The 25172-nt window shown below is 35.5% G+C and overlaps 1 protein-coding gene and 2 long non-coding RNA genes across 4 annotated transcripts in view; 2 read left to right on the plus strand and 1 right to left on the minus strand.

Annotated features, from left to right (window-relative positions):
- Nucleotides 1-2696, plus strand: part of LOC107669540 (U3 small nucleolar RNA-associated protein 6 homolog) — a 13883-nt gene extending 11187 nt beyond the window's left edge. The window contains exons 13-14 of the mRNA XM_016461812.1: nt 2192-2264; nt 2364-2696. Of these exons, the coding sequence (XP_016317298.1) occupies nt 2192-2264; nt 2364-2518 (228 nt within the window). The 3' untranslated portion in view covers nt 2519-2696. The remainder of the gene's footprint in view (nt 1-2191; nt 2265-2363) is intronic.
- LOC107669541 (uncharacterized) lies at nt 2557-7394 on the minus strand. Its single transcript, XR_001632002.1, has 2 exons — nt 7271-7394; nt 2557-4020 (listed from the first exon to the last, which is right to left on the minus strand). It is a non-coding gene; the product is annotated as an uncharacterized LOC107669541 (long non-coding RNA).
- A 1490-nt stretch (nt 7395-8884) lies between these two features.
- On the plus strand, nt 8885-16242 carry LOC107669549 (uncharacterized). Of its 2 annotated transcripts, none has more exons than XR_001632004.1 (3): nt 8885-8945; nt 14537-14621; nt 15581-16242. It is a non-coding gene; the product is annotated as an uncharacterized LOC107669549 (long non-coding RNA). The 2 variants fall into 2 exon arrangements; XR_001632005.1 differs by lacking the exon at nt 8885-8945 and having other exon boundaries at nt 14425-14621; nt 15581-15733; nt 16142-16242.
- Nucleotides 16243-25172: the final 8930 nt, after the last annotated feature.

A 25172-nucleotide genomic window follows, 5' to 3' on the forward strand; every position in this document is an offset into this window, starting at 1 on the left:
GCACTTTGGATGGGTTAAATGCAGAGCACTAATTCCTAGTATGGGTCACCATACTTGGCCACATGTCACATCACATGTCACGTCACGTCATATTTGACCTCTAATACACCACTGTGTCCAACTGTCTTTGTGCGTGTGCACGGCTTCCGGTGCGTGAGGTGTGTACGCGCTCTGGCGTAGTTTACGCAAGCGCCGGAAGTGATCTCTCGCGCGTATACGTCACTCATTGTTTACACAGTGCACAGTCATTGTAGGTACGACGGCTAATCAAAATAACAGTTGTTTGTTTCCGCTGTTCGATCGCGCCGGCCACTCACGCACACACATACAGCATTGCAAACGCTGCAGCCTGTTCATTATCAGAATAAAATAGTCAACCAAACATATAGATACACTATAAAATCTAGATACACTGGTTAATTAAAACAGCTTGTAGTACAATCCGTGCCGTTCAGGCTGAGCACATATTTGCTCATGTGAAGAGAATGATTTTTCATGTGAAGAAGACCATGAATTTTTTTTTTTTTTTTTTGGAAAGAATAGTCAGAAAAATGTAGAAATAAAATATTGAGAATAAAAATAATTAAATTTCGAGAATAAAGTCATTCATCAGCATCGTCAGCTTCATCTTTGCAGACACTCACTCAGAAAAGTTTGGTAATAAGTCGCCTAAATAAAATGTTCTAGCTATTTATGCGATCCGCTTGAGCGCGGAATAGGCTATGTTGAATTACAAAAAGAAAGAAAAAAACAAGGTACCGTCACAAAGTTCTTGTTTGGCAAAATTAATATAAGCTAATCTGTATCTTAAGACAAGTTAAATTAGAACAAGTACAATAAAACAGATTTATTATATTTCTACGGCAGAGAATAGCCAAACCAAAAAGCAACAAAGAAAACACAATGTAACATTCATAAAACCGTACACTGTAAATAGGTTGCTGTAAATTTTACAGTAACTTACTGGCAGCTGGATGCCAGTAATTTACTGTAAAAAATGCAGTTTTGCATAAAACAGAAATAATATACTAACCTTTCGTCGAGTTAACGGTGCATTTCTCTTTTGTCCTTTTACAGCCACTTCCACCAAAGTCAAAAAAGAACTCCCTTGCCATTGGTCAGTTTTTCGCGGGCAAGTTCACTACTGTAAATTGATTTACAGTAGTGAGGAAATACAGTAGTGACCGTATATTTTCCCATAATCCTTTGCGGTTTACAGTAAAATACTGTATACACATTTTACAGTATCTTACTGTACATATTACAGTATAATACTGTTCAAATTACAAAAATCAGTTACAGTGTACACAATGGAATGCGCACATGTGAGTGGGTCTGGTGCCATCTAGTGGTCGCTGATGTTCTGTGGCTCAGCTGCGCGTGGATCGCGAGCTGTGTGTGTGTGGATTGCGCAAGGCTAAAAGGGCGGAAGGAAAGTCTCAATTCAAATGAATCAAATAGAATCGACTCAGAAGAGACATGACTGAATGCACGCGTGTCACCTGATCCACAAATGCACATTTTAATCGCTACATGCACAAATCATGATACTTTAATACAAACCATAACATTTGTATTCACAAATATGTCTCTATTTGAACAAAATGCTGCACATTAATGTAATTCTTAACTCTGCAGACACCGGTTGAAAAGCATTTGTTTTAGTGTAGTGACGCACATTTGCGATTTTTTCAAATCGTGTACACGTTAATGAATTGCACTGGGCCTTGTTCGTTGGTAGCTGTGTGTGTGGGGGACGTGAAATGATGTAAACTGCGAAAATTAAGTCTCAAAATCCAAATGAACCGAACAAGATCGACTCGAACTAGACATCAATTAATGCATGCGTGTCACCTGATCCACATATGCATGGATTCCTTTTTGCATGAGCAATTTATGATATATTAATGCAGAACAGAACATTTTTATTCACAAACATGTCTGTATTTGTACAAATCGCTGCACAATAATTTAATCCCGAATTCCACAGACTCAAATTGAAAGGCATTTGTTTGTGGTTAGTAAGATACATGTATAAAATGTATGCAGTACATGGATAATTGTGCGTGCATCTATTAATCATTTTGAGTCTAATATCATCCCATAGACAGGTGTCTAAAATATTTAGTAACCAGCAGACATGTGTATATAAAAACGTACAGTGTGTTACTGATTTGTATTATTCTCTCAGGAGACACCAAAGATGAGTAACCTGAGAGACTACTATGAGCGAGCGCTTCGTGAATTCGGTTCCTCAGATGAAGGTGAGTGTGATTCAGTGCTTTTAGCCTTTAAATAGGCAACTCTCTTTCATACTTTGAGTAGTATATTTCTCTGATTTTGTAAATAATTTGATGTCTTAGATCTCTGGATGGAATACATCAAGGAAAAGCTGGGAAGCCACGGAAACCCAGAGAACTGTGGGAAGCTCCACTGGAGGGCTGTTAAGACCCTGGAGGGCGAAAGTGTTGAGCATTTTACTACGAAGTACACACTTCTGCAGACTGGGCACATGTAAAACCAGTATGAATCTTCAATGTGTTTTCTGTATTGTTCATATTTGGACCACAAACTGGCTTCAGTGATTTCGCTTTGAAAAGCCCAATTTCCCGGTCCTTCTGAAGTTTTTCAAACATGCTGGTGCGTAGACATTTGCACTGTTCTGTTGTTCCAGTAATAAACATTTTATGACATTGTCTTTGTTAAAGAAATGCTTTACATTGGATTTTAAGAGATCCTCACTTAGAACAGCACACCAAATAAAACAAAAGTTCAATTCAAACGTAGTACAATAGAGAAATGCTTTAGTAGGTAGCGTAGCATCAATTCAAAGTCAAAATACTCTGACTTTTCTTTTGCATTATAAAGATAGACATTCGTTTTGCTGACAGAACAGGTGTAACATTTTTAATGGTAGTTTTTTTGCCCCAGGAGAAAACGTTTCTGAGGAAACATGGTAAAAGTAAAAATTATAACCTATAAAACACAATGGTGCATTAACCGATGAACTTTAACATGAAACCAAATTAAAAACCCATCTACATATAGTAGTAGTTAATACACTGATAACATTGTCAAGTTGACTACATCAGATACCTTTAGTGATTAAGGCCACTTTAAGTTCTCTATCAAGTTGTAAAATCAAGAATTTAATCAAGTAATTGATGCCTCTCATTAACCATAATGTTAAGAAATAAGCTGAGATGTCATAGGTTAACATAATAAATATATATATATATATATTACATTATGCGTAGTCATTGCCAAGTTGAATGTTTTGTTAAAAGTAACCAAGACACACAAGCTGACTCCACTGATGATAGCAGCAAACAGGCTGAAAAGCCTGCTGATCCAGTAGTTGTTTTGTGTTTGTTCAGCTGTCATCAAGCTTTGTGTAAAGAACCGTGGACAGGTAGCATCTCCGAATCTTTCCTCTGTGGTAGCCATCAATGACCTTAAAAGTCCATTATAAGACATGGTGGAAGACTACTTTTGATTTAGAGATACGCTTATTTTGGTTTACCAGATTACTCTGAATCACATCAACCCAGATAATACAGTAGTGAAATTTTAACAGAATTAGAAACTAATAAAGTTTAGTAAATAATCAATTAGGTAAAAGTCAGACATGTTAAAATCCCTTTAAAATGAACTGAACAAAGCTTGGCATCAACATGGTTCCAGAATTCCCTCTGATGTCACCGATGTAGTCTTGCATACAAAAAAAAAAAAAGGCTGAAATCCTGGGTCAGTGCTTCCTTAACAGAATGTAGGTGAAGAGGGCCACAAGTCCAGCAGAGAGCAGGCCAATGACACACTGGTGGATGGTTATAGCACTCTCCAGTGAGTGAATGCGTTCTTCCATGGCACTGGTGTGAATGTAGTCATAGATTGAGGCCCCGATGCTCCACACCACCCAGACTGCATCCACCAACGCCTTCATTGTGGGAGACACCATTCAGTGTGTGGCTGCCCCACAGTGTGGGATCCTCACAGCAGCCCTCACTCACCCCACCCCCACTATGGGACAGAGAATAGAGAGTAGAATTGGTACAGCATTCTGAAAGCCTGAGGAGCAAGTAGTATTGACAGAAGACAGTATAAGCTTGACCAACATGACCTTTTAAAAAAAAAAACCTGTGGTCATGGTAAAATTAAAATATGCCCTCAAACTAAAGTAGTAACACTGTCTGGGAATAATGTACATACTTATATATACAATGTCCATACATATGTGACCCTGGACCACAAAACCAGTCATAAGTCGCACGGGTATATTTGTAGCAACAGCCAAAAATACATTGTATGGGTCAAAATTATCTATTTTTCTTTTATGCCAAAAATCATTAGGATATTAAGTAAAGATCATGTTCCATGAAGATATTTTGTAAATTTCCTACTGTAGATATATCAAAACGTAATTTTTTGATTAGTAATATGCATTGCTAAGAACTTCATTTGGACAGCTTTAAAGGCGATTTTCTCAATATTTGGATTTTTTTATTTTATTTTTTTGCACCCTCCGATTCCAGATTTTCAAATAGTTGTGTCTCAGCTAAATATTGTCCTGTCCTAACAAACCATACATCAATGGAAAGCTTATTTATTCAGACTATGTAGAAATCTCAATTTCGAAAAATTGACCCTTATGACTGGTTTTGTGGTCTAAGGCCATACATCAATGGAAAGCTTATTTATTCAGACTATGTAGAAATCTCAATTTTAAAAAAAATGTATCCTTATGACTGGTTTTGTGGTCCAGGGTCACATATACATTTAATGTTCTATGCATCATCTATTGGAATATTTTTTATTGTAATATCTTGTTTGGTTCTACAACAAATTCTTCAGCATGTTAAAGGGGTAGTTCTCCAAAAATGAAATTTCTGTTATCATTTAATCACGTCAACTTTTTCTGAACTATTTTCTTTCTTCTGCAGAACATAGAAGACATAGAAAGATATAGAAGAAAGAAATGTCTCAGTATATATGTATGTATTCATTCATGTTGTTGTTGTTGTTGTTGTTATTATTATTATAGCCAATGGCACCAACCTTTTTGGTTACCAACATTCTTTAAAATATCTTCTTTTGTGCTCCACAAAAGAAAACAAGTCATACAGGTGTGGAACAATGACACATTTGCATAATTACGCAATATGTAGTTTCTATTATGGAACACAACACGCAGAATCTTCACTATCCCGTGGTGCCTACAGTAATACCTTTATTATTAAAAATGGAAAATAATCAAAACAATGCATGCGTTAGTATGAAGAATTACTCACAGGAAGCTCTAGGGCTTTCATACAAACTAAAAGAGATGTGCTGTTTTATATTAACGTATTTGCTTGTAATAAGTGATGTTTTTTGTTACTGCATTGACCGGTGTAGCAGTCGATTCTGTTCCCCTAGGAATGCCTGTTTCCCTTTACGCAACCATACTACAATTCTTACGTAGTTGCCTATTTATACATACGTACGATCAGAACTAGCGTGCGCAAGAAGCACAACTGGATGTACGGCAAGTCAAATGGTTCAAAATACCGTCTTTAATCCGAAACTTTAAAATAGTTTTAAGAAGAGAGGTTTTTCAACTTGAAATTTATTTCCTTTTTTTTTTTCCAATCAAATTTATTACCGATTTCAATGTGATGCTTAAGGCTTTGGCTATTCTGTTTTATACTGTCTTATACTTACTCATTTATGCTAATATATTTTTCTTTTTTATTATATGCCTTGCTGTTGTTGTATTTATGTGTGCACTGAAAGCTTAAACAAATCCTCATGTGTGGTGTGTGCAAAACATACATTAAAATAAATATACAATGAACCATAAATGTTGTGTACAAATCAGAACCCTATGCACACATGAACATTTTGTCAATGTGCTAGTTGCTTCAAGTCAGGTAAGTATAGTTTCTTGACAAGCATTGACTTTTTGTTAGTATCTAGTCTTGGTGTATCACTATACCTCACTTTACTATGAGAAAACTTGTCAGTGTAGAGGAGTTATCACTTAAAGTAGTTTGCTTACCATCAACTTGGAAACTGGAGGAACATCTGCAAATGAAATATTTCTGCTCCTTTTTATGACAAATGGATAAACACCTCGAGTTTTGTAATTTAGAATTTCCTCATATAGGTTTGGATCCATTGCTTTCATATGCCAACAAGAACAGTCATTCAGGTGACAACATTTTGTGGTCATCTCCCTTATTTATAACTGAGCTATTTTGAATGATTGATCAATTGATTTATCTGGTGCACTCTGAGATTGTATGCCAATTACAATTACAACATTATGTTCCACACTTGCATCTTGTATGCAAGGCGTTCTTGAGGGGAAAAAAAGGTTTGGATAAGTGTTCTGATTAAATATATTCCACTGTATCAGTGAGAAGGTAAACAGATTAATCAAATATAATATTAATTAAAATGTATTGTTGATATGGAAACAGTAATAGCCTATGCCCTGAGTTTGGACGTCAGCACGGACAGATTACACTAATTTGCATAGGCAAAATTAAACTTCAAAAACTCGGACATAAACAAAGGAACAGTTGCAAGAAGAATACAAAAATCACAGAACATTAACTGGAGTGTGAGAATCATTTTACTATGCTGCAGTGTAGCAACACATTTGTCTATTTTTGCTTTCCGTACATCCAGTTGTGTTTGGTGTATTTGCATGCTGCAGTGTTGCCAAATCCACAATATTTATTCCGCGGAATTGGGCTACTTTGGGGCAATGTTTGATTAACTATTTGGTTGGGTTTATTACACAGACCTGGCAACCCGAGGGGGAACACAACTTCCAGAGGGGAACAGAATCGACTGCTACACCGGTCAAGTCTGCCCACCTCACTGAACGAGCCCAGATACAACTCACAGCCCTCATGTTTACATGTGTAATATAAGCATGGCATGACACAACAACAGCAACAGTGCGACATTGGAGCACAATTCAAAAGCTTGTACCACTTCCGACTCAATCATCAATTTTAAAGGCCATGAGGAGCAGCTGTACAACAACTTTGCACTGATTTACAGGCCATTACTGCTCAGTTCACTAGGCCCATCATATATCTCCCTATGGCTAAAAGCGTCATCTGTGCTGATTAAAATGCACTATGTGTGGGTTAGTATCAGACAGTTTCCGAAAGAAGTAAGATAACAGCATTTAGAGAATGATGTGAGAGATGAAAACAATCATCAGCTGACATCCCTGCTCGCACAAACAGCGTGATGAACAGTGATGGAGACTCACCAGAGGATCGCCGATGTTAGCTGAATAACGAATGCAATGTGGATGGTCATTCGTACAGTTGAATATTTTGTGTAAATATACGTACGGGCCGAATGACAGAAATCCTCTACTCTCCGCCTCGAGCCCGAAGCGTGATGACGACATTATAAAGGGCGTGTCTTCCATTGAGAAGCAATTTCAATGAATTAAATCTTGTAAACAAAACGACAAATCTCTTTAAACATAATCTGGGAAAAACATAAACAACAGAGAACACGAAAAAAAAACATCTTTACAAACACAATATTGGTATTTAAATTTGCTTTTAAAATGTTTTTGTATAAATTATTTTATGTTCTTTTTATTTTACTTGTTATATAGGCCCGTAATATTTACCTATGCAACTACAGTCGTGGAAAATGTAAATTAATACCAGTGTTTACGAATGGTATATTAATGTGTAACCACAGGGGGCCGCTCCACACTGCAATGAGAGCCTTTAAAATGGGAATCCCAAATAACTGAAGAAAAAAGCATACATTTACAGTCTGTTGCCTAATGATAGGATAATTTCAGTTTTCAAAAGAGGCCTATAAAACCCAGAAATAAATGTAACACACTTTTTAAATGGTGTTACACAGACATTCAATTTAAACACTTAACAGACTTTAGAGGCGACATAAATGTAATAATAATGGATTTTTTCTAATTATATATTAAGTAAAGGCACTAAAAAATGTGTTAATATATAGTTAATTAATTTCTTTATTTTTATAAAATGCCACTAAATCAGTAAGTGTTTTAATAGCACATAAAGAACTTGATTTATTATTACAGGTTCAGTGCATTTATCATCGGTTCTACAGAGGATCTTGAAATAGCCAGGCTATGCAGTCACACAACGATCCAATTTTGGGAGGTCCCGGGCGCGGATATACACATCCTACTACGATGAATATTGGCTTATGAATATTAATTAGTTTGAGTGACGTCTACCCAGTAGGTTAAACCAGCAACCGGTTTAACTAAAGAGTAACCAAAGATTAAAAATTAATTAGGGTAGCCTACGTGAATGGACACTCATGAATGGTTACTACGCAACGTCAGCCTGGCTTCATTGATATTCATAAGCTAAGCCTTCGCCATAGTAGGCTTTTCTGATTCTGGTCCCAGACACAATTTATTCCGCATGTGGTCAAAGGAACCAGTCGGTGGCGCTTCAGCGCAACATGTACAAATATGATATGTCTACAGCAGCCAGATGGATAATTCATTAATAACGAGCGCATGGGGTCGCTCTGGCTAAAACAGCATACATGGAGAATTTCAAAAGGCTTGCGCATTAACGTGGTTAACTGTTCCACCGCGTGTTATTGACTTTTTCCCTTCGTCCACTTTTGCGCAAAGGGAGAGTGTTGTAAGCGGTCCCTGTGGATATACTGTGTCTTCATGAGGAGTTGAGCGCAAATAAGGGGGCGGGTGATGATAATGTGTGAAGAGTGGCAGTAACTTCTCACTGCACGGCAACATTTTCCGTTCTTCTTCAGGCGATATGCCCTTTCTTTCTAAAGAAGCTCCAAGGAGGAAGGCTGGTGGTGCACGGCAACATTTTCCGTTCTTCTTCAGGCGATATGCCCTTTCTTTCTAAAGAAGCTCCAAGGAGGAAGGCTGGTGGTGGACATGGTGAAAATGACAGGTAAAAAGTGGGACCCTGGCGGTTGGATAGGCTCGCGCGCTCTTCACTGGACGCGTCGTGTCGTTATTTCTCATGTCATAGGCGCTGGGATGATCGCGTTTCCGAGATATGCCGATGGTCTATTGCAAATGTCATAGATTAACGCAGACTAACACACTTTTAACGCACGATCACGCAACCTGAGGCAAAATTCAGCAACAACTGAGAGTGTGTCAGAGGCTGGGTCTTTGCGGGCAAGGTGAGTTGTCCTTTTATTCAACTGGCCTACAAAGTCCCAGTTTTCGGCCCATGTGACCATCTCTGTCAATTGACCGTGTGTGTGTATGTATAATGGAGTTTATATCTAGTATTGATAATAATAAAGTACTGAAATAGAACACAACAGAATAGAATAGTTAAAGATTGTGTTCTATTCTTTGATAATGGGATAATTGATAACATAAAAATGTTTAATTTCCGTTCTTCACACTTAAAAAAAAAACTTTCTTAAACCTTTCATTTTTTTATTGATGATTTAAATGCAGAATTATTTATGTACTTAAAATATTTGATATATTAAAAAAATGTGATGTAGGCTATGTATTCTTAAGTACTACATATTACTACAGCCTAATTAAACTAATATAATTAAATACATATAGGCTGAAAAATCTGAAATTATCTTTAGTCATCATCAGTATTTTACAGTATCTGTTAACTTTAACAAAAAGTTGTGTGTAGTTAAAAGAAAGAAAGAAAGAAAGAAAGAAAGAGAAAAAAGAAAAATGATTGATACAAAAGATTATTTGATACAAAAGATTATTACTGGTTTAGGCTTGTATCAGCCAATTATTTTGTGAACTTGCATAATTTTATTATGAATGTTCAAATTAAATATATGATACACTTTTGTTAAGAATTTAGTTATGAGTAGTTGTTTTTCATTATAAAACGTAGGTGTTGTATTATTTAATATTTTTACTTTTGTTATTTTTATTTATTTATTTATTAAGTAGAACTATTTGTGAATATTGAAGTGGTATGTCAGATATATACTTACAATCAAAACATAGGCTAGAACATATAAAAATACAAACAAATTGGAATTTAGGAATTTAGGCCTTTTTCTTTACTAAAAATAACTTACAAGAACAGCACCTTTTTGTAACACAAAGAGTAAAGTAAAGATTTTTAAATTAATAGACTCGAACACCAAATAAAAGTCTGGTTTTGAGTGCCTGAAAGTAAGATTCTGAGTTCAAGGACAACAAGATATCAAAAAGATGTCAAAAAGCAAAAATATAAACTTCATTAGTTTCTGTGAAATGAAAAGTATGTCAGTTCTCATTAAATATTTTACTGTATAGGGAGTGGCAGAGGCAGGTTAGCTTTGTTAGTGTGTGTATATATTCTGGGATAGTTACCAAGCATGTCTGATACATATTTTTACATAATTTGTCATATTAAGCAGTTCTCAAAGCTGCCTGCCAATAGTTTCCCAAAGGATTTGTATATTGTTCTGGCTCAGTCACACATCTTGACAGTTGCAAAAGCCTGTAATCATTGTAAACTAACCTCTTCCAACGCAGCACATGCAAAGCATGGAATTATAATTAATTGTATATTTAAAAGTTATTTCATTAGATGTTACAAGATGAGTTCCTATTCAGATACCACAAAATATCTAATTTGCTATATTTTAACTTAGCACCTAATATAGGAATTAAAAGCGTGCATTTAAAAATACCCATAATATATTAATAATATACAGGTTAAAACATACATTGGTTTTACCAGTTATTTCACAAAAACTTAATCTTTCAATTTCATATTTACTTATTTTCACATTTACCAATGATTAGCAAGTCGTTTTATCGTTTTAACAGACCGTTTCAGGAGTTTGCATTAAGTTTTGACTTCTGCTTTGACTTCTATTAATACTATAATATTTTATTTGCATAATTTGATTGTAACAAGCAGGGCACACAAAGTTATGTACTGTGAAAAATCTGCCTGAATGATCAAGAGGTGTTGTAATTTGTAAATGACAGTTGCTGTAAACCACTGAAAACCGCTTTGTGTTCAGTTAAAAAACACAGTTTGTCATTTAAAATAGTTTAGCCATTTAATGCATTCTAATAATAAGGGTCTGACATTATGGTTGGCCCTTGTTCAGGGAGAGGAGGGATATTATAGTCCAGACTGACCTTTACTTTGGGCTTTAGTTTGAGTCTTTAGAGCCATGGTATAAACCTTAAACATTTCTTGAACAGCAGGCAGATGCCGGACAAAGAAACTGTGAATAAGTCAGCAAGAAAAGTGAGGGACTTTTAGGGGCAGCTGTGTTATACTGACCCAGTCATAATGCCCCTAAAAATCCTTATTGCTCTTGCAATGCTCAGCTATTAACGGCTCTTAAATCAGTCCTAACATAACAGCTCCCACAGAACCTGTAATATAGTGATTAGCCCCAAAATGTGCTTTCCTTATAGACATCATCCTTTAGAGAAGAGTGTTTACAGAATCTGAGGTGGTTACGTTTCAGGTACTAAACATGTTCTTATGCAGTAAAATCCAGATCCCAGTGCTTGAGATCTGTTTTCGCATTCAAATCAGTAACTCTTATGTCAAATATATCTGCTTCTCTCATTCACTGCGCATTTTGACATCTTGGCATAGGGCCATCCGTTGTCTCCCAGGCAAGCAGTGAGGGGAATTTTTGATGTGAATGGGGGAATACCAATGCCGTTGCTCAGAATGTATGTTAATTTCTATCCGATTGTTCTCCTGCTATTAGTTTCACACAGGCAGAGAGAGAATGTGAATGACAGGTAGAAAGTGGTGGCAGCGTAACGGAAACAGAAATAGTGAAAGAAGTAAGAAAGAAAAGAGACAAGGCAGCATGGTTGGAGCAAGAGAAAGAAAGCTAGCTGATGACTCAGGCTCATACGCTTCATATGTAGGGAGGGAGGGAGGGAGTGGGGGATGAGGAAGGGAGGGAGGGAGAAATGACTCATCAGAGCATGTGGAATCTCATATGGCTATCACAGGATCGAGGTTCTCTCTTCCTCCTCGCTGCCGCCTGCCTGTTCATGACTCTGTCTGAGGTAAGTGAAGACTGCCCACTCTGTCTGTCTCCAACAACAACCTCGTCCACAGGGACAGCAAATTGCAGTGCACAATGATCCTCGAGAGCTGCTGGGGGAAAAAACATAACTTTTGAACATCTTTGGATAAGACCATATTGGATGAGCTTATGTAGAACTGCATATGTTTTTATATACTATCTATGAACTCCAGAGCAAGGCCCCCGAAACACACGTACAGTGTTCCCAAAAATTATTTGGCCATAAGTGAATTTATGACAAAATTACTTGACCTTTTCTTTGAACCATTTTCACTGTTTTTGCAATGTCTATTAAGCAACTGAGTTATTATTGGCTGCATCCAAAATCTTGACTTGTTGCCTCTCTGCCCTATCAGGCAATGACTTTGTAGGCGGTGTTTGTGTGCGAAGGTGCGTAATGAAACTGATTTTGGACAGGCTTCTGATGCAGCATAATGGTCCAATGATCTACAACAAAACTGAGAGAGCTTTGGTGAGAAGTAAGCCAATACTTGATTACCACAATACTAATTACTTGCTACAAATGAAATCAAAAGTTGACAAAGTCAGAAACATACATTTACAAATACCGCTTTTTTACTTTCAGACGCCATTTTATTTATTTTTTTAGCTCAACTGTAACAAATGTGCCCAGGATAGTGAGATATTACAGACAGTGAAGGATGTGACACAATCATTGGATTTGGACAAGCCTTGTTTCCTCCATATGCTGCATGCGGAAAAGTATGGTTGATCTGTATTTTGTAATTAGCCCTACACTAGGTTTGATATTGCGATGATAAAAGGCAAAGACATTTATACATGTTTAAGGGCTACTGTGTGTGTATATATAGATATACAGTATATATACACTACAGTCAAAAGTTTGGAATAAGTCTTTAGTTTTCATATTTTTGAAAGAAATCTCTTATGCTCACCAAGGCTGCATTTATTTGACCGAAAATAGTGAATAAACAGTAAAACTGTTAAATATTATTACAATTTAAAAAGAAATGTTTTCTATTTTAAATTTTTATTTATATGATGTAAAAGCTGAATTTTCAGAAACCATTTCTCCAGTATTCAGTGTCAGATGGTCATTCAGAAACCACATATTACATATAATGCTTGATCACATAAATGCAGTCTTGTTGAGCATAAGAGACTTCCTTCAAAAACATTTTAAAAACTTAGTGATTACTGGTAGTGTATGTTTATAATATGCAGTCATCTGCCAAGCAGAAATGCAAGTAGCCCTGATTAAAAAACGTGTTTCTGTTCTCACATTTGTAAAGGTAAAAGCACACATTCAGTATACAGGTGAATCTCAGGGAGGTTGATGAGTCACCACTGGAATAGGACACACGCTATTAACAAGTGTCAACTCCAAACATCTCCTTGGGTTCCACAGTCATGTGGGTGTGGGATCCAAAAAAAGCTGGTCCACATACAACAACCGAGAGGCAATGTGCAAACAAAATGTAGAAAGGCAGCAGCAACCACCCCCACCCCCACCCCCAACACTCCTTCGTCCCCTCCAGGCTAAACTTACCCGACCTGATTTCTGCAGCCACCTTCCAATATAAAAGTTGGAAAACGCATAGTTGAACAACCTCCAGAGCAAATAAGAGGTCAATGCTAGTTGTATCCTTGGAAAGGGTGGGAAGGTATTGTATATATAAATAATATGTGCATTCTCTTTCATTTTAAACATGATTTAGTGTCATTGGTATTTATGCATCAGTAAACTCTATTTAAACAGCATGAAACAATTTAGTACATTAAGAACTAATATGGACGTGTGCTACCAACAGGTCTTAGCGTTTCTCAATATGACTGAATGAAAGGGAGGAGGAAAGGTTAAATAAACAACTCACTGAAATCCCAGTCTTGGCTCTTGGCTCTTGGCAAATGCAACTTTTTGAATTGGCATGATTATATATTTATGATTCATGTTCAGCATGAGGGTTATTGTATAGAGTATATGCATAAGAAAACTCAAAATGAAAGCTCAAATACTTTCCATCTTTTTTTTTTTGGATTGCTGTTTTCCATTATATGCTGTTAAAGGCTTTAAACCCAACAAAGTCAGGTTCTGTTTTCTTCCTTCTCGAGTGTTTGATGGTACTGAAAATCTGGTAGTAGGTTTTTGGCTGGTTATGCACAGTGATTCGTGGTTAATTTCTGCATGATGAAATCAGGCTTAACCTGTATCCTGAAAAGCTTATTCCACAGGAGAGCAATTCACTTATGTTTAATATCGCTGATATGTGGATGAATTACTTGATGGAGGCAGGGGTTTCATCAGGAAGCTTGCAGTGGTACCCTGGAGAGGCTCCTAATGGAAAGCTGGATCTAGACAATTCATACATTTGAGTTTTTTTAAATGAATTTTAAATTATCATGTAATATTATGTATAATAAATATATAACAAATGAATATAAATGGTTCTGTTTATTGTATAACAACGTGATTTTTCTTTTCTGATTTTCTCTCCTTATTCAGAGAAAAAGTGCCTCAAATTGCATTGCTGGAACTTACCAGGCTACCCATAGAGGAAATACACACACTGAAGCACTCCTCAAATTGCGTAATTAAATATATTTATTCTACTTTTGGATTTTGTGATGTATTTTTGATAAGTAGTTATTTAATAGTTGTCTAACATTGTTTACTGAAAACTGAGACTATGTGACCGTCAGTGTTGGGGAAAGTTACTTTTAAAAGTAATGCATTACAATATTGCGTTACTCCATAAAAAAGTAACTAATTACGTTACTTAGTTACTTTTTATGGAAAGTAATGCGTTACTTTACTAGTTACTTGAAAAAAGTAATCTGATTACGTAACTCGCGTAACTTACTTGTAATGCACTACCCCCAACACTGGTGACCGTTGCCACATGGCATCCCTGTAACACAATAACTGCAGTAATTTATTACCTCAGTGAAGATTTTTTTGCAATCAGTTATATTATAGCATGCATTTAATTAGTTATGGAAATGGAAATGTTTGTACTAATTATACATGATAATTCTATCTTTGCATAAGCCTTGTGTTCTGTAAGAAAAAGAGGCAACATTGAGTCAGCAGTGAGGATGACAGGCTTTTAGAAATATATTGAAAAATAAATTAACATTACTTTTTTAAACTTGAAAAAATTACTTTTAATTCTTAAAATACCATGAATTCAATTAGAGGGAGACATTTATACTTGAAACAGTAGTCTATTTAAGAAATACTATTCCACTGTAGTACCTAATTTCCAAACATTTACCAAAAAAAAAGGCTCTAAAATTTCTGATATTAAAAAAAATATGTCTGCCATAATTAGACATATTGCATACCAAAGAATCTTGCCGATCTGCATACAGTAGGTTTTATATAAAAACCATAATATCTTGATCACATAAGAACACAATTTAAATTTGATATGAAATGAGAGCACTCATGGAAGAACTGATTCGATTTCTGGAGGGACCTGTCTGACATTGTATGTGTTATCTGTGTTCTGTAACCGTTATATTTTGATATGCTGTCTGTGTGCAGAACAGATGGGGCCCCCATCTAAGGTGTGAGTGTTCTGTGCCAGAATAACCAACTTGAGAAGCAAAGAGTGAGTTTACCATGGCAAGCCCATGCAGTGAACCTACAAAAAGTCAACAGTACTGAATTATGGCCACCGCCGCAGAGCTGCGTGAGGTGAACCTCCACTAAACTCTATTGTGATTTCTTGGGGAAACTGATGTAAATGAACCAAAACAAGACAATTTGCAATACAAACTGTTATTCAAACCTGCAGACATTAATTTTTATGCAAAATTAAAGAATTTTGCTATTCGAATATGCAGGTCTTTAGTAGGCCTGTTATGCTTAGTTTTAATTTCACAGTCAAGACCATAAAGGTTTGTTGAGATTTGCGTGGGTGAGGATTGATTGTTCCTGTGAGGTAAGTGGAAGTTTCCTGAAAGCTACGAATCCTTGACCCATAACCCCTTCACCCACTCATTTAGACCAGTCACACGCATATTCACACACAGGCACGCATTAATTTAAAGGAATTTTATTTTTTTTAAATACATGTAATGCCTCTCCCACTCTCTCCTCCAGCACACCCATATGTGCGCCAAAGACTATGACACCCAAAGGAGTAAAGGCTGATTTATACTTCTGCGTCGGTCCTACGCCGTAACTTATGCATAGACGCACACCCATACGCCGTTGCCTGACGTGCACCTCTCCAAAAATCTAACAGCGCGTCAATTCTACGCGGACCGCAAGCGCTGTGATTGGTCTGCAAGAACCCCTCCCTCCATATGTACTTGAGTTTTGTGTGCGTTTATGTGCACTTTAATATATTTTAATGTTACACCTTCTTATATAAAATAAAACAAAGCAAAGAACAAGTGTCTTATGCTACGGCGTAGGTCCGACGCAGAAGTATAAATCAGCCTTAACTTCGAAGAAAAAAAAACAGTAATGAACAAACTAGGGCCTGGTTTGAAGAGTAGTCTATGAACTTAAGCGTTAAACCAGACGGTACAATATATTCTTTGTATACTGTGACGCGAGTTGATCAAAAGGAAGCTATTTTTACATCTTTAACATTTTCTTGTGTGATGGTGGCTGCATAATTTGTTTACTCAGTTGTTAGCATTGCTTTCAACTAGCTAACAATCTCAGTCACTGTGCGTGTGTGTGTGTTCTGCACACATCTTCTGTCCCAAAGAGGGCATGCACATGACATGAAGCCTGAGGCAAAATCTCTTATCAGATAGCAGTGAAACTAAGATGAACGGACTGTTCATTCAGAGTAATATTAACAATATTCAAGTGGTTCTGGCCTTTTATATAATAATGAAATACTCAATTTACACTGTATGTAAATAAAGCTAAAAAGTTAATAAGGGTAAGGTTCATAAAAACAGTATCAATGTCAGATCTATTTATGATGAATGACTGTTCTATGACTAAATTCTGTGAAACCATGTAAAATTTAATTGAATATGTAATGCCACCTGATATCACAAGATCCTTAAATTCTCAGAAATTGCCTCTGGTACTTGACAAACTGCCAAACTAAGCCATTTAAAATCAAGCCTTGCTGTTGAGAATGCAGAGATAACATAAAATGGTGTTTATTGCCTTTTGAACAGTTTAAAATACTTGGGCACACGAATACTTTCTTTGATAGATGGCAGCATAAATCACAGCTTTAAATATCTTCTACATTTTTTCTACATGTTATTGAAGTTTTACTGTAAAATGCTTACTGCCTGTAGAAATTAACCATGTCATAAAAACAATACAAAATGTGCATACTTGATCATGTCAGAAAATAATACAATAATGGTTGCATAAAATTTACTTGAAATCACTGGCCATCATATAAAAGGGAAGTAAAAATTCCCAAAATCATTCTAAACCAGCAATACTGATATTCTAAAAGAACAGAATTTCTTAATAACAACAATGTGCTTGGCCCAGTTGTAGTTTTCTTTTCAGTGTGTGTAAGCATTAGTATAGAGCAAGTAAACAAATCAACTCAAATGAAAACAACTTAAACTCATCCTGATAAATATTACTCCGGTAAAAGTACAAGCACTCTTTGTAATTATCTACTTTATCTGCAATTATGCAATTAGAATTAATAGAAGAATTCATGGTTTATTAGGGTTTGTTTTTTTCATTATGCTCTATATGCCTATTTAGACACAGATCAGAACTTTTATGAGGTTAGAGCTCAGCCTGACAATATTATGAGTTATGACTAATCAGCAAAATAATTAATTAATTAATTGCAGTGACCAGTATTTCAGTGGATGCAGACATTAAATACACATGATTTGCAAATATTTTTAATTAATGAAAAGATTAAATATTAGTTGTTTGGATTTTTTAAATAAAAAAAATGAAAATGAAAATTTCTTAGGATTAGGGTGTGGATTAGTCTATAGTATTTTATAATTGGCTGTAAAAAAGTGTAAGTCTATGGTATGGGTAAGTATAGTAATGTCCTCACAAGTATAGTAATACCTTGTCATGTTTTGTTTGTTTTTTTGCTCTAAAATTAAAAAAAAAAAAAATGTATGAGTTAGGGTTAGGGTAAGTTGATAGAAAATACAGTTTGTACAGTGTAAAAACCATTAAGCCTCTGGAGAGTCCCCATGAAACACGGAAACCCAGTGTGTGTGTGTGTGTACCTGGTATTTATCACGTTATGGGGACCAAATGTCCCCACAAGGATAGTAATACTAGTAAATTTTGACCTTGTGGGGACATTTTTGAGGTCCCCATGAGGAAACAAGCTTATAAATAATACAGAATTAGTTTTTTTTGAGAAAGTAAAAATGCACAAAGTTTTCTGTAAGGAGTAGGGTTGGTGTAGGGCAATAGCACATACAGTTTGTACAGTATAAAAAAACATGGAAACACAACATGTGTGTGTGTGTGTGTGTGTGTGTGAATATAATTATAACACAATAAGTGTGAAGTTTTACAAAACAGTTTAAGTGTATTTCATATTTCCTTTGAGTATGTGTGCATCGGTGCATATTTAACCATTCTAAAAAAATGACAAAAAGCACCATAAAAGTTGATGCACTATATTCCAAATCTTCTGAAGGCATATAATAGCTTTGTGTAATAACAGACTGAAACATCTTGATTCGCTGAAAATATTTCCCTGGGCTAATGCTCTCAAAATTCAGTTTTATTAATTACAAATATGCCATGTGAAAATGCATTGCACCAAGTTTGATGTCAGTGATTCTTAATGCCACTGGCTGTTTTATTTCATGATTGATCGAGTCTCTGCATGTTTGAATATTCAGAAGTGCGAATGAGATTTCAAAGCTATTTGAAAAATTCAGTTTTTCAATGTTTAATGTTATTTATTTCTTTACTTCCAGATAACAAGGAACCAAATGTTTTTCTAGAATGCAGAAAGATAAATATTTTGACTTGGAATGTAATTGAGTGAAGGTAAAAGGTTCCTATCCTCATCCTTCACGTAGTTTCCATCCTCATATTTGATCTAACTGCACACAAAAATAAAGCTGAGCAGGAACTTGGTGGATTTATATGTTAATTCAACCACAAAGGAAGTTATGACCTGGGACATACAAATTCATCTTTACAGCTCCTGTGTTTAATCACACAGTGCAGATTGTACTTGATCAGTGCTGAGTTCTCAGAGCTTAAAAATGTAGTTCCCCAAACAGCAGACAAAGATGATGATGAATTCTAATGACTGTGAAAACGCCATGTGTGTTCGGGGCTCTCAGATTAATCTGTAAAGAATGAAGTTAATATATTTTTAGAAGGTGGAGGGCCACCCGAACTCTGTCTGCTTCAGTAACAGGGAAGTGTAGAAGGCTGCCGGATCCTCTCTGTCAAGGCTGGCAGCGGCAGACGCACATGATTATGTGTATATGTGCTTCACTGAGTACAGTGAGAAAATACAGACAGCACTAACTGTGCTCGCTGTTTATTTGAGAGAACAGCAAAAACATACATATAAAATGTTATTTTAATTTTCTAAAAAATACAGTGATCAAATCTACTACTAATATTCAAACTTGGGTTGTCAGTCAATAAAAAAAACTAATAGAAATAATTACATGATATACTTAATTATTAATACAATTCATTATATATAAACATCTGTTAAGACAAGCCCCCAGTGAAGAGTAAATCACTGAAAAGACATTTAAAAATCAATTGACTTTAGACGTTGGTGGTAATTTAAGTATGAGTTGTTTCTGTGATAGGAAAATATTTTTAATATGCAATTCATGTACAAAATAAATTTTTGAATGTGTTATTTTTATGTATTTTTAATTGTACTAAATTAAAGAGTTAAACTGAGCTCTAATGCAAATATTAATACAATTTGTACATTAAAGGCACATTCTGTCCAACAGTTGCTCGTTGTTCTTCTAATTTTGTTCTTCTTATTTGACATTCATGAAAACATATTTCAGGACTACCAAAATGCTGCCGGAATGCACACGCACACACACACACACACACATCTGAAGCATTCTGAGAGTGATCTCTGGCTTAAAGCAAGAATGAATCAGATTGTTTTGATTCAGATTGGATCCGGTTGTTTTTAGCTGTGTAATGGTATACATAAGCTTTTTTTTCAAGGAAATTAAATGATAAATGGTTTACGTTATAAAAAGAATGAATATGTTTACTCTAATAAATTAGAAGGGAGGGAGCTTGTCAAACAACTACAGTCAGCCCACTCATGACCCTCTTCAGGTTACTGTCTGTGGATTCCTCAGTTTCGCTTAGATACTGTATAACATTTCACACCCATCAGAGGTGCATTCTCAGCACTTCTGTGTGGAGGAGGGATTCCCTGCTGTTTTCTTAACCAAGAAAATGAATGAAGATCATTCAAATTCCTCATAGTTTAAACATGCAACCAAATCCATCCATCCTCAGTGTTTAAAACAAAAAGCCATATTGCAGTCTAATTTTCCCAAACAAGGGACATAACATAATTAATACATTTTTACCAGAATTCACCAATTCTCGTATGGAAAATGTGGTGCAAGTTTATTGTTATGGCCAAAGGGATAATGTCTGATGTACTCTTTATATCATAATGGTTTAATTTTTTATATTAGGCTATTATTATTTACACTAAAAAGTAAAGTAAAGAAACTAAAATTTAGACAAAAAAAAAATGTAGTCGTCAAGTTCCTTCCACATGACATTTTACAACTAACATAGCCTTTGCCATCACATTATCTATAGAGACTTCTTGACTTTGACACACACGGGATATCACATTATCATTTCCTGTTTTTTGTTGGTCACACAATATTCGTTTTGCCTAACAAAAGTGTTTCTATGTTTTTTTCTTCATGACAGTTGTATTACCCTGACATTTTTGCATAACTAAATATTAACATTTATCTTAATTTAGAAATGAAAAACAATCATATCATACAAGAGGTGTGTGCAAGTCATCATATGCATAATTTGTATTTGTATGCATTTTTTTTATAAATTAAGTTATCCAGGTCAAAAGAAAATGAGCATCATATCATTAAACTTTATATGATACATTTTCCAATGTCTGACATGGACACACAATCAGAAAATTATGTTCTGGCTTTAATAAGCTTTTTATGAAACAAGTTAGTACAAGCACAAAATCAAGGCTGCGGGTGTTTGAAGGAGCATTTCCATGCATGGGGCAACTAAGCATTAGCGCTACCAAGAATCTCATATGAGATTCCCTTTCATCAAATGACCAGACTCTGGAAACACACACAAAGAGCATGTCATGAACTACTTTGCAAAACAACTCTTTACAAAAATCTGTTTCATAAGAGCATGAAATTGCCACTATTGCTGTGCTGTTCAGCAACGATCCTCCCTGAAGACTCTAGTCTGGGTCTTGAGGATCATTCAGCTCCTCTCTACCAGTTAGATACACACTTTTTCCGCTGACTGGGAGCATGGAGCAGCCGTTTTTTCCAGTCTCTAATAATAGCTAGACAGTGCACAACAGTCAGACGGTTTTGAAATACATGACAAATGCCTGGGGGGCAACACATTAACACTCATCAGACAATCAACATTTAGGAGAGAAGGTTGAGGAAGACTACTTGGAGAGAGAGACAGAGAGAGAGAGAACGAGGCAGCCAAAGAAGAAAGAAGAGAGCAGGGGTTGTGTGTGCGGTCATGTATTATTAGTGAAAGGGAAAGAGTGCTTGACAGACTATTCAAACATCGGAAAACACCTGTGCCTTACTCTTAGATGAGACAAAGCGCTCTTAAGATCTAATAATATAACAAGCTCTGATGAGGAGTCACATTTGGATAAGAGAAGTTACAGACTAACATAGCCTGCTGACTCTACAAATGACTAAGTCAAAGAATATTTCCTCCATGTTGAATGCATACTTGGGTAACCTACTGAACCAAAATAACTGGGGCAGGTTTAACAGTGTGCAGATTCCTAATGATTTAACCACATCAGCTCCCCCATGAGTCATCAAAGAACAAAAGCTCTTATTCAAATAAATAACTGATCTAGGATCAGTTCTTTCAACAGTGGCACAAAGCAGATCAATTTAACTCTCACGAGAAACGAATCACGCTTAGCAGCATTGAACCAAATTTGAGTCAATGCCGGGGTCTCTTGCCATCCTGGCTGGGGTTTGAAAACCACAAAAAAACAGAAGACTGCCTATTAAGACCAGATCTCCACCACATCACAGAGCCGTCAGTGGGTCAACGAATCACAGCCTTGTCAGGAAAACATACCAAAACTATTACAGATCAAGAGTTGGTCGACTGGATTCTCTTTCCCACGCAGGCCTCCCACATCTAGAACTCCTGGTGGAGTTACAGTAAGCCAACTGTCCACCTATAACAACAAACACATCATACAAACATCTCACTGCATTCCAGAATCCAAATCATTCACAAATGTACCAGACTGTTACAATATTGAAGAATTGTTTTCATTTTAGCACCTTTTATTTGTGTAATCTATGCTGTGCTCAAGATAATTTGCTTTTTCCAGTTTATAAAGTGGTTTTCAAGTTTCTCATCCGCAAAGCAGATTTCCAAAGATCTTGCATATACAGTATCTGACACATTAATTTTTAAGAAAAACTGTGTGTAGAAAATGTTAACTGATCGGAGGCAATTGAATGAGATAATTTGTAGAAATTTGCACAATGTAGATGCAGATCCAAACTATAACATATGTAACATAACCTTTCATTTTTGTTATTTGATATTTATTTATTGTTTTGCATACCATTTTCAACACTATACATTGTTTTAAAGCAGCTTTACATAACATAATATCTGTCTAAAATTCTTTGAAATCCTCATTGAGCGGTTGAATTCTAAAGCTTCAATGAAAAAAAAAATGTCTTAATATATTTGCCAGTAATTGCAGGGTGCAGGTATTTGCATTAAATCACACAGGACTATGTGAACAGGTAACTGCATATTCTATGAGTCACAACAATCCGAAGCGTACATGCTCTATGCCTGACAAAGATCAATGTAGGGGGGAGGGGGACATATTTAGCTGAATTTGAAGTTTTTAGTGAATTGAGGGGTGCTCTTTACTTTACGGTCTCCTTGTTACAGTGTAATTATACATTTAAGTACTGGGTAATATATTAATTAACTACATGTACTTATTATGGTTATGGTTAGGATTAGGGTTTAGCTTAGGGTTACTTGCATGTAATTATGCATAATTTATTGTCATTATAATAGTAAGCACATGTAACATGTGTAACAAGGACACCTTGTAATAAAGGGTTACCGAATTGAGAATAAGTTATCTACAATTGTTGTTTAGCATTCAACAAATGATAAAACTACACTAATGCACGCTCGGATTCAAGCAGTAATATAAACCTGAGAAGAGGAGTCTGCATGCAAATAGATGAGCAAAGACAAGCTTTGATGACTCATCATCTTCCAACAAGACTCCAACATCAAACACAGGCGGCGGTTCAAACTTGTCATAATGGCGGGATCCTACAGGCAAGGATGGGATCTACGTCAACACACCTATAAACTTGGCAATGATATGGAGAGGCAGCCAATATTTTGGCAGTTTTCTAAAAAGACCTCATTTACTAGTCTAAATTTTAAGACCTGACTAAACTTATGGATGAAACTGAGACTGCAGAACTGTCTAAAATTGACAAACACATTATCTATTCATTATTCAGTGGTGGCCAAAACTTTGAAATAAACTCGAAACTTTGGCAAAATTATTGGAAAAATTGTGGCAGTGGTTGGCAGGGGTATACTGTGGTTTCCCTACTATTTTCTGTTGCCAGTGTCTTGTTTTCCAGTGCTTAGGATACTCTATTCCAAACTGTTAAACACACATTGACCTGTTAATATATATATATATATATATAAAATTTTAATCCAAATAATTCACTTTTGCTATAGGGGAAACTTTTACAAATTAACATTTGAGACAAGAGAAAGTTTTATTGTTTTCAGAAGTCACTTTCCCTGGCATTGAAATGCAACCTATGTTTTACATCAACATACATAGCCAAATCTAAACTAAACTACCAGCACCCATGAGAGAGAGGCTGTGTAACTTAAAAACCTTAATCATTTTAACATATCGCTCTGTATTGGTTAAATGGTACATATTACTCTATGTTGTTGTGACTTGATACAATACTGCCATCAGCAGTACAAACACTGAGAATATCATCAGTTCTGTTTGTTTAAACTTTGAATAATCTTCTGTTTGTTACATACTGCATTCAAGTTATTACATTGCTCTCAACTGATTTTCTGTACAACTGTAGTTTCATCTCTTCAGCATCATTCTGAGTTTCTCAAATAATTATCAAATTTAATACTCAAACTTTGTCCATTTATTTACTGATTTTTCACAAATTGCTTGTGGTGTTCCTCATTTCTTCACTTTGGATAAAAACATAAAATACAAATGCATATTTAGTCTGAAAGGCACTTCAAACAGCACAGGAACAACTGTACATCGATACAGTACATCACTTTTCAGAAAGTGGAGAAGGAAATACCTACCAATCATTTTTATTTAGTCTAATTAATCTTAGGTGTGAAATAACAAGCATAAATAAAGTGCTGAATATACCACCCTTACAGTGCCATTAACAACATTTATTTTGTATTAAACATAACAGCCATAATTTAGTTTTTAGTATGTCAAATTATATATATTATACTCAGTTACATTTTAGTATTTAAATATACATTAAAAATATTTACATTAGATATAAATTCACAAGGACAAATTATATACATTTATATATAGTAATTGGTATTAGATTCATAGCTGTTTACAGAAGATTATTATCTCATTATAATTGAAACCTCTAATCTGTCAAGTATTGTCTGCTTTTGATAGTGTTGCAGGGCATCCAAATAAACAATTGTTGTCAAGAGAAGTTGTAACGAATCAGTCCACTGAAGGCGAGTTGAAGTGAGAACCCAAGTGCAGTTTATTTACAGTGTGATGGTTTCCCTACTATTTTCTGTTGCCAGTGTCTTGTTTTCCAGTGCTTAGGATACTCTATTCCAAACTGTTAAACACACATTGACCTGTTAATATTATTCAACTATATATATA

Source organism: Sinocyclocheilus anshuiensis, unplaced genomic scaffold (assembly GCF_001515605.1).
Source record: "Sinocyclocheilus anshuiensis isolate Anshui unplaced genomic scaffold, SAMN03320099.WGS_v1.1 scaffold612, whole genome shotgun sequence".
Lineage (NCBI taxonomy): Eukaryota > Metazoa > Chordata > Actinopteri > Cypriniformes > Cyprinidae > Sinocyclocheilus > Sinocyclocheilus anshuiensis.